At 49.7% G+C, this 10,984-nt stretch overlaps 1 protein-coding gene across 1 annotated transcript; it reads right to left on the bottom strand.

Annotated features, from left to right (window-relative positions):
- Positions 1 to 472: 472 nt before the first annotated feature.
- On the bottom strand, positions 473 to 1,628 carry LOC117846006 (protein EARLY RESPONSIVE TO DEHYDRATION 15). Its single transcript, XM_034727105.2, has 2 exons — positions 1,471 to 1,628; positions 473 to 1,293 (listed from the first exon to the last, which is right to left on the bottom strand). The coding sequence occupies exon 2, from the start codon at positions 1,269 to 1,271 to the stop codon at positions 789 to 791; it is 483 nt and encodes a 160-aa protein (XP_034582996.1). The 5' UTR covers positions 1,272 to 1,293; positions 1,471 to 1,628; the 3' UTR covers positions 473 to 788.
- Between the last annotated feature and the right edge of the window lie 9,356 nt (positions 1,629 to 10,984).

Below are 10,984 nucleotides of genomic sequence, written 5' to 3' on the forward strand. Positions count from 1 at the left end.
AACAGAGCGAGGCAGAGTGAAGCGTCCTGAAATAGACCAGGCAACCTAAAGCAGGGCCAAATCCGCTGATCAATACTCCCATCCTGCAGACATCAATTTGAAGCCGTTTGCTCGTTTCCATCTAGCATCTATCATTTGCTTGAGTGCTGCACCAATTTGAGAGATCCAAAGGAGCTCTCAGTCCCTTTTGTGCAGCGACACAGTGCTACCTTTCGACACCACCTGATGCTTGTACCACCGTGTACCATCGCTCAACACTCATCTCCATCCCCATCAGCTTTTCCTAAGAACTAGATCAAGTCTTACTTGATCATCAATCGCCTGTAAACCTCACGATGGCATTGGCATCGTCGAAGGGAGGAGCGATTCAAGCAGAATCACCATCATCGCAATCAGAGAAACGCATTTTCAGACTAGAATTCAGAGGACACATTTCCAAACAAAGAGCAAAGATGAAGGGAGAGGCGCCTGGTGAAGAGTTCTAACATTAGACTGCTTGCCATCTTATATCCAACAACATGAACAAGGAGGAGGAGGAGTAGTATGATTCTACATCACTCCTTTTTTTTTGGTTGTTTTTTTCTCTTTTCTAAGACAGCTCGATCGACCTGACCTGAACTGAACACGAGAAACTACAAGGAGAGGAGATCACCAGCAGACGCCTTGGTTGATTCTCTCCTCTCTCTTTTTAGTTGTATACACAGAAACAGACTACTAAGCTTGAAGTTACACTGGACAGCAGCGGCAGCAGCCATCGTCGGTCGTCGCCATGAGACGAAGAAAGGTCTCTAGCGAGGCTGGTGGATGACGCGGCGCGCGGCGCCCCTGACGCCGACGTGCTGCGCGGGCTTGTCCGCGTGCCTCTGCTGCTGGGCGCGCGGCGAGGGCGCACCGACGACGGCCCTCGGGGATCCGAGGCTGACCGCTCTGAGCACGTCGAGGTCGTACGCGGCGGGCTTGGCTGCCTGGTGGTGGTGGTCGGGGGCGTAGAAGAGGTCGTCGGTGCCGACCATGTCGAGCAGGTCGACGGAGTCGTCGGGGAGGAGCGCGGCGACGTCGACGTCGGCGTCGTCGGGGAGCGAGAGGAGGGCGGCGTCGTAGGCTGCCTCGTGGAGCTGGTGCTGTCGGAACCAGTGGTCCCGGAACCAGGCGGTGGTCTTGACGAGCTCCCACCACTCGGGCGAGAAGTCCTCCACCTGGCGGTACGCCGCCGGGATGAAGAGCGGCGCGTTCGGGTTCAGCGACGACGACGCCATGGCCATGGTGCTCATCCTCGGTTCTCCTTTCTACTACCTGGAACAAGCACGGCAAGAAAAGCAGTCAGCTTTAGCCTCAGCTTCGGCGCAGAGCTCGTGCTCGTGCTCGAGCTACAGCAGCATCCCCGATCCGATCGTCCGAGCTCAGATCCGGAAGGGGAAATCGTTAGCGTCACAGATCTGAGAAAGCTTTTCTGGTGGTGTTCGTGCTCACCTTTTCCTCGCTTGGCTCCGCTTCGCTTTGGACGTGCCGAGCGAGCGAGCGAACAGGGGGAATATCCCGTGCAGTTTTGGGGTGCCGTGCCGTGCCGTGCCGCGGTGGGGAGGGGGCGGGTGTTTATAGCCAGGCACCCAGGCGCGGTGCGACGACGACGAGCCGAGCCAGGCCGCGTGGGGTGGCTTCGGGTGGTGGTGGTGGTGGGTGGTGGCGGAGGGCGGATGGGGAGTGGTCGGCTTCGGCTTGCTTTCTCTAGGGGACGCGGTGTGGCCAGTGGGGTAAACGGCTGGCGCGTCTCGACCGGATTTTCTATGGGCGCCCTGTGGTTCGCGGCGCTTTGGTTGGTCTGTGCTGGTGTGGTGGTGGGGGAGAGACGGAGAGTAGTTTATTGGGCACGAAGGTTCGTGGCTGATGAGGACGAAACGAGCTGGGAGGCGGACGTACGTACAACGTGTAAACCGTGGCAGCAGTCAACCGTGGCCGCTGGTTGTGTGGTTACATAATTCCGAGTTATGAGCTAGCATCAACTTAGCCGATCTTTTCTTTTAAAACAAATTCTGACGCTGAGCATGCGTATCTTGATATTAAGACAGTACCACTACTATTATAAAAAATCTGACCACCTGACCCGGTCTCAAACTCAAATCCAGGTGAATAGTTCGCCCAAGATTCCACAGCAAATATAATCTTGTTTTTCCCAACTTAACAAACTGATATTTTCATACTTTCATATGCTAAAATATGTCACCTCTATGTTTTTCTATATTAAAAAATATCATCTCTATGTTTTTTATTGTTATAAGACGTGTGCTTGTCTAGACTGACCGACTGAGCTTGGACACCGACACCATTCTTAGAAGAAGAAAAAAGGCTCGCGTGCCTTTGTTTCAACAACGATATTAATTTGTCGAATAGTGGCCTGCATGAATCCGCTCATTGTTATGCATGAATCTGACCAAATAAATAAGATCCGAAACAACTTAGTCCATCGAATTAATTAATTAATTAATATTCAAGGATGTAGCATACGGCATCAGGAACTAAACCACCAGGATTAGGAATGGACCCAAGCACGCTACAGACAAAGACGTCGCGATCCGAAATCGGCACGTCTTAATAAGCATGATATTTAATACTTAATTGCAAATTGATTCGGTGAAACGTTCTTTTTTTTAGCCATTGGGGTGATGGCATCAAGACAACGTTGGGGGGCAGTTGCCACTTTGATTTCCACGCAAAATTCGTCATCACTGATTTTCAATGGCTTTTGGGAGTACGTGTAGAGGCATCGAGCGTTCAGCGATTTCGATCGCTCGTAGTACAGTACAGTGGAGTGGTTTTGCGATAGCCATTGGCGTCTGATCTCGCCACCTTTTGAGCTTTCGTCGTTCAAGAGTCAAAATTAAAAGAGGCTAGAAGATACATGCGACCCTCAATTCAAGAGTCAGATTTTTGAATAACCGTGCCGAGGCTCGACATATTTTACGATCCAAACTTCGTTCACGCATGCTTAATATAGGTGTGATGTATGCGTGAATGATTCTGGATGGTGGGGTTCAACCAATTTTTTTACCATATGGTTCACTTCTATTAGTAGAATAATGTATTAAGTGAGATGGTTTCATCATGGATAATTGGTACAATTCACCAACTAAATAAAAGGATCATTATTATTTTGAACCATTCCATACATGAATCAAATGATTGAAGCAACCGAAACACCCTACGTGTAAGTGTGTAACACAAGTCGTGTTGTGTGCGTGGAAGGCGTGCATTCTTCGGGGGTGTTTGGCACATAGGGGCTAAAATTTAACACCTGTCACATCGGATGTTTGATACTAATTAAGAGTATTAAACATTGGTTAATTATAAAACTAACTGCACAACCCCTAGGCTAAATCGCGAGACGAATCTATTAAGTCTAATTCTGCTATTAGTTTTGTAATTAGCTCATATTTAGTCATCCTAATTACATCCGAATATCCGATGTGACAGGGCTAAAGTTTAGCACCTATCTCCCAAACACCCCGAACTTATCCTCTCTCGGAAAAAACGCAACTGGTATGCGCATGTTGACGGCTTCTTTGAATCAAAAGTCACACCACAGCGACTGGAAGACGACTCGAGCAGGGTCAACTGGCGGAACGTGGAAGCGCCGCAGATGACACACCATCATGTCCATATGGTTCGAGATGGACGGCCGGCTTTGCGGGCCAAGAGCCCAAGACCACCGCGACACGACTGACCCGCCGGTCGCATGCGTTCTCACGCCAAATTCCCCCGTCCCCGCCGGTGCCCGGCGAGGTTGTGCGACGCCGACGCCGACCTCGAGCGGGCGCGGTGGGCTGGGAGCCTGGGAGCCGGAGAGCGCCCACGATCCCGTCCCGTCGGATGCGCTGCCCGCCACGTAACGCTCGTACGATTGGTCTATTATCCTCCAAGATGATCCTTCCTGCGATCTCGTCTGATCGAACTGATTATGGGCAAAAAAATAGAAACAAAGAAAGAAGAAGGATTGATTATCGACGAGGCAGCAGCGATATTTCTGCGTCGTCCGTCCCACGGTCCCACCCATGACCATGATCCCATGTTACCCGGGGCTCTGCATGTGCCAACCGCTGAGCAATCATTGGACGGGCCGTCCACGTCAGAGCGCGAGCATCGCTCGCTAGCTAGCACTAAACAACCGGATAAGCACGGGCGCTTTGGCTCGATTCGCGCTTGCAGCATGCAGTTGGGCATGCAAACAGGATCCGTGGATTAATTTTTTTAGTTCGCATTAATGTTTGATACCAGTAAACTAATTATAAACTAATTGCATATGACTAATTCGTTAGATGAATCTATTAAACTTGATTAATCCATAATTAGTATATATGTACCCAGCACTACATGATCAAATTATGAACTAATTAGATTTAATAGATTCGTCTCGTGAATTAACATTCATTCGTGCATTATAATTAATCTATATTTAATATCTAACTTAGATACGATAGGAATAAAAGGATCCGAACGCCCCTTCAGCTCGATCGTCTCACTGACAGTGACCGGATCACTGGACCATCGCCTCTATGTACGGTCACACCACACCAGGAGTCGTCGCTGTCTTTGTTTTCTTTTTCTCTCTTTTTGATCGAGTCGTCGTTGTAACCGGTGATGTGCACGCGGTAGACTGCCAATAGTAAGATAAAAGTGATTCCGGTCCCGTTAGGAGGCACGGCTGCCTTGTTCTTGATGATCGTGATAAAGCTGCTGCTGTTTTGACGACGCTTCCTGCACTTGGTCGACAGTGACAACGTTACTGTCGCTAGCCGGCAGCTTCCTGCACCTGGACGGGTGCAGCCTGATCGTTTCGTTGAATAATCGGACAGATGGAACGGCACTCTGCATTCGCACTGCATCCACTCCTTTCGCGCTAAGCCAATGACACGTACGGACGGAGGAGGAATAATCAATCAGGAGGCGAACTGATTATTCCACTGATTGGCCTCGTCGTCGGCGGAGCGATGATGACGGGATTTAGATGCGCCGGGTGATCGCGCCTGTCGGGCAGGAGCAGCAGCAGGAGATGAGGAGAATAGGAGAGATCAATCCATGCGCCCTCCGCTAGCTAGCTTTTCGTAAAGCCACAGGCCAGCCGACATCACTGCATGCAATTGAAAATGAAGCCAGTGGGTGGGTGTACTGTTGTTTGTTAGAGTTTGATCTCCACCGATCGAGTTGGACCCTATCTCACGTCCTGATCAGGAGCGCACAACTAACTTATGGTTGCATTTCCCGTCGCACAGCGCTAAAAAGAGAGAGGTGGGCTGGGGGCACGCAAGCCGAAGTTCACCGCACCCACTCGCCTACCTAACAGACTTGAGAACCCGATCTACTAGCGCTGTAAGCAGTGGGAAGTTCCGCCGCCACCTGCGCCGCGCCACCGCCGCCCACACTAGCCGTCGACACCACCGTCACCACCCATGGCCAGCTCTTCTTCTAAGACCGGATGGTTGTTTTCTCTAATCTATGTACTATCTCTCTTTGCCTCTTGATTTCTCTTGATCAAGACCCACTAGATGTGTTGTCATTGATCACTGATTTGAGTAACTAAGTTAAGTGCTAAGCTAGTTGAGATCCTTCAATGGTATCAAAGCCATGTTTTGACAGTAATCTAGTTTGGGGAAGTTACTCTCGCGATTAAGAAGGAGGGGAATCGAATCAAAGAGATAACCTAAGCATAAAGATGACGACCGCTAGACTTCAACCGACGGTCGCCGGTAGTCAAACCCTAACCCTACGAGAAGATCCAAAGAAAGGGAAAGGGGGAAAGGGGGTTGGGGGAGCTTATCTTTATTCCGAATGTCATCGGATCCGCTCCGGGAAGAAGCTAGGCTCCGCCGCCGATGCTTGCGCCGCTAAGGGCCTCCTCGCAGCGCCGCTCGACGGCAATGCGCTCACCCTCGGGTGAACGCATGCACCGACGAAGGGGGCTGCGGAGGGGCCTCCAAGGCCGCTAGCGAACGGTGGAAGGGGGGAGCCGCGCGCGTCGTCGAGCTTCGGTCCGCTCCGCTGCCGGCTTTGCCCACTCCACTCGGTGCCGCTACTCACTTGCGCTCGCTCGCTCTCTCGCGCTTGTGGCAGAGGAAGGAAGGAAATGACCTAGGGTTGGCCGGGCGCGACGCGGAAGGGGGTTTTGTTTTCCCGAAAATGACGCTCAGCCGTTGATCACGAATGGACAGCCGAGATATGTCGGGTCGACTTTCAACCCAGGCGGAAGGTGGAATTGGCGGCCCAGGCCCAGGTTGGCCTGGGAAAGCCACGCGGGCGAACGCGCTAAGCAGGCCGGGCCATATTGTCGCGTGGGCCGGCAGAACCGTAGACTTTGAGCCTTTTTTTTTCTTTTTCCATCGAATTTACGTATTTTTCCTAGAAATTGATTAATGGCTAAAGTAAAATTAGTTTTTAAGGAATTTTTCCTGTGGGTAAATTCATGAATTAAGTTTGAGGCTCAGTAAGCTTCCGCTGTGTTAAGTTTAAGTTAAGTTGAATTTTTAGCATTATTTTGCCAATTTAAGCATTAAGTCAAGATTTTTTATTTATCTTTCTAGTTAAATTGGAACCAACGGGAAACTTTAATTAGAAAATAAGTAATTTTTCTGAGTATAATAATTTTATCTATCGTTGTTGATAAGATTATTATAGTAGCAAGTTTTATTTTGTCATTATTGATTCTATTTCTTCCCAACGGTGATGTAGAATTAACATTGAGATTTCATGTTTTTATTCGACCGACGTTGAATTAATTCATGTGTTGTTTTGTTTCTGATTTTTATTTTTTAGGCAATCCATTAATTTATATTTCGTCCATAGAACCCCTCAATGGAGGGATTTGCGCCTCATGGCGAGAGAAGATTGAGATAGCGCTTGCGCTGCCAGACATTGATCTCGCAGTAACAACTGAATGCTCCGTTACTCCTGAGGACCCCGTGAGGGGTGAAAATGAGAGCGATGAGGATTTCACCGCCCGAGTACGTGAGCATGCACCTGTTTGAAGTACGATCTTGATCGTGCGCAGTGGGATCAATCGAACCACAAGTGCTTGATGGTGATTAAGAGCTCCATTGAGGGGGCAATAAGGGGAGCAATCCCAGAATGTACCACCACCAGGGAGTACCTAAGGAAGGTGGAGAGTTAGTTTACTAGCTCTTCAAAAGCTTATGCCTGCACTCTTATTAAGAGGCTTGTCACTGAGAAATATATTGGTGGAGGGTAAGAGAGCATATATTGAGGATGAGTAACATGGCATCCAAGCTCAAGCCTATGGACATGGGGCTCAGTGATGAGTTTTTAGTTCATTTAATTTTTGCCTCTTACGAGCAGGTCCCACTGGTCATTGAGATAAAGAGGAGGTAGGCTGGGCCGGGAATTGGATAGGAAGGATTTTGGCCCAATTAAACTAGCTCGGTTTCTAATTCAAACGAAATTGAATTCAAATGAATTTTGAAATACAATTTTCATCCAATAAAAACCTAGTGCAAACTATACGGCATGAATGCACAAAACAAAATTGTATAACCTATATTGATTATTTATTTAGAAAAATACATATTTTTCTATAATCAAATGTTTTGCAACGAACTATTTGTTGGAAAATTTTAGAAATACGAGAAAAATCTATTGTTTTATTAGTGTTAATTGTTCACCTCCCAAAATAGAAATTTTAGGGTGTGACACATGGGACATGGCACGGGATGATGGGACGATGGCAGGAGAGAGGACGATGGGTGGGTTCCAGTTCCTCGCTTGCCGGCCGGCTCGGTCGCCGTCGCCGCTGCCGATGCCGGAGCGTGTCCGTGCCGGCCCCCCGTGCGAAGCCGCTGCGAGCGAGAGGGCGCGGCGCCCGGCTCGAGAAATCCCTTTCGATCGCGTGGGTGCCACTCCGGCGTCTCCGCGCGGGCCACCTCACCTGGTACACGCGCGCTGTGAACGCGTGACCGCGCCGCGCTGCGAAATCATGGTCCCGTCGAGCGCAATGATCCGTCATCGGTCGATCCTGTCCAGGTTCCCTGCAGCGTGCCGTGCCGTGGATAACTGCCGGCCGGTCCCAATGGCACAGTCCTGCCTGCGATTGATGCTACGCTTTTCCTGTGCAAGCGCCATTGAGTGCGGTGTTTCAGTCTTTCAGAGGTGCAGGTGCAACAACCGGGGGGCGGTGAGCGCGGATGAGGCAAACACACGGCACGGGACGGCGGTTTTCGATCGCTCAACCCTCAGTATCGGATCATGTCTTTTGCTCATACCAAAGCAAGCTGATGATAGACGAGGTTCCATCTGTCGTACGATGGAGGCATGGAGCAATGGAGCATGTATCTCAATCCTCACAAACTAGCATCCATGGCGATGGTCTAAGGTGGTGCCCCACAGAACGGCATTAGCTTTGCTGTCCAGGGGGTAGTGCTGCGCCTAGGTGCAGGACCAGCGAACCAACGCGACGGCCAACGGTAAATGAAGCCTTCGGGCACGGTACACGCGCTTGGTCTTTACAGTGTTCGATTCTTCCGGCTTCTACTGCATCATCCACACTCCCTCCGTTTGGTGGTCATACTGTACGCACATGTCGTTTCCGACGTAGCTGGAAAAGGCTACATGGGTCTTTCCTTGCTTGTGCTCTACTGCTCTGCACAGCTCTCATCTCCTGTGCTTGCGCCTCACGCGGCATGTGAGGACGATGCTGCTGCCCTGCTGGGATAAGCGCCCGTGCCATCGTCAGGGGTACAAGCACAGGAGTTCCCACTGCATCCCAGTCCAGTCCCTACGACCCACCGATGGCAGTCGCTACCTTCTTGCCCCTGCCGCCCTCTTCCTCTTCTCCCATGATAGCTCCTCGAATGAATGATCGTACACACTGCAGCGTGAGAAGCTGTAGCTACTTATGGGTAAAGATGGAGCAGCAGCCGCATGGAATGACCGCAGCGACCGGCTTGATTTCTTCACCCACCGTTGTTACAGCCCGGCCACCAGTGATATAATTGATCTCACGTCCTCAATTAGTACATCCATGGAGTAAAGAAAAACAATTAGTACGTCCTTGTTAAGATTCATCGTGACGCCCGGCTCATATATGGTGCCTCTGGCCAGGGTGTTAGTGCAGGAGCAGGCAATCTTCAGAACATGCGAAGTGCTCTTCAGGCCGAACGGGAAGCAGGTCGATCTACAAAACCATTTGCTATGCATTGCATCTGGTTCTGGCATGGGCAAGATCATTATTGAAACAGATGGGCTCACGGTGCAGCAGCATGCATTGGAAAGCTCAACCCATCATCTTTCGATTCTCCGAGTCCTTTTCAGAGAAGTCAAGCTCCAGCTGTTCGATTGGAGTCTAAAATGCTTATTGTACACGATCATGTAAACTGATTCGTGGCCTGACTCGATTCTGATAGGTATTACCGAATTGTGACCAACGATTTAGCAAAATCCAAATAGTTTAGTTTGTTTCCTCACAAAGATTAGGTTTGACAGAAAGCTGCATGCTAAACTGACGAGTGGGCATGCACTTGGCTCTTGTTCTTTGCCACCAGCAGCTTTGCGAAAGAGGTTCTTTTGTAGAGTACTACGTTAGTGATCGGTCCCTGTCACCGATAACGGAGTCCGGTTTGTAGCCAGATTACGGTGGCGTCGCTTTCATACTTTCACATAATCGACCCCTCTAAGAAGCTAAGTTCACCACACTGGTTCTTCACGGCTCTCTGCAGCTACCAAACAGAACCACTCAGTAGCTTTGGTGGCCTCACAAGCATGCTTAGTTCTCTGGCGTAGAGCTAGATCGAAAGAAACCAGATCGCCCTGAATTCACGGTGCATACCACTCCCAAGGACAGATGGAAGAAGATGAAGCTGGACGGACCGAGGAAGTCGAAGCGGAGGAGGAAGACGAAGCGATACGGATGAGACGAGAGGATAAGATTGCGGAGCTGCGGTTCACGCGCTTTGACCTGTGGGACCCACGTCCAGAAGCAGAGAGTACCCTCTCTCTAGTCACCTCCATTTTTTTTTTTGAGTGGCTAGTGCAGGACCAACGAATGGATCAATGGGTCACGGAAGGAATGGATCCACATATTGACACGTGCGTTACTACGGGCAAAGTGTATGTGTATACATTATCGATTGCTTTTACGATTCTAAACAATAACGCTGTATATCCCATGCAATCTCAGCCGTTTAACGATGATATGACGATCACGACACCACGAATCTAATCCTGATAAATAAAAAAAAAACAATCCACAAGCCAATTCCATGAAACCCTGGCTTCAACTTCTCCTCTTTCAAGTTTTACAAGAGGAACCGGTGCGACTGCCAGTTCTCCGCGTTCGGTTTTTCACTCTTCCACTTGGCCCCGAATTCACAATGCATCCCACTCCGATTCGATCCGATCCCCAGCAAGAACACACCCCCGTCCATGTCTTCCTTGCCGCTCTCCTCTTCTCTCATTCTAGTTGCCCCCTCTCCTCCTCTCTCTCATTCTCGTCTTATTAGCAGGTGTATGTGGACAAAGTCTCCATTTTCAGGCACCTCGAGAGGAGCCGGAGAGGTGAAGTATTTGTAGGGCCGGCGGGGAGTGAGCGACTTGAGTTCCTCACCCACCAGCCGGGCCACGGCCACAATTTGATCTTGTCATGCCCAGCATGTACATGCTCCAAGACAATATTGGCAAAAAAAAACAAGGCGAGGACGGTTGCTTGACGAACATTCAACACATCTTTTGTACACGGAGTGAGTGACTTGAGTGTTCCTCACCCACCAGCCGGGCCACGAACCCACAACCATATATAATTTGATCTTGCTATGCTCAGCATGTAGTACATTCTTCAAGGCAATATTGGCAATCATTCAGGAGTAGTAGTAACGAAAACAAGACGAACATTCAACAGATCTTCTACCCACATTACTATTCCGGGCGGCCACAACTGGGATCACGAAACCGATACACTATCAGTCTATCATGCATGATATGGCTGCCTGTA

This window comes from Setaria viridis, chromosome 2 (genome assembly GCF_005286985.2).
Source record: "Setaria viridis chromosome 2, Setaria_viridis_v4.0, whole genome shotgun sequence".
Classification (NCBI taxonomy): Eukaryota; Viridiplantae; Streptophyta; class Magnoliopsida; order Poales; family Poaceae; genus Setaria; species Setaria viridis.

Excerpts from the sequence above, each read along its gene's own strand:
- LOC117846006 (XM_034727105.2), bottom strand. The coding sequence starts at position 1,271 with ATGAGCACCATGGCCATGGCGTCGTCGTCGCTGAACCCGAACGCGCCG.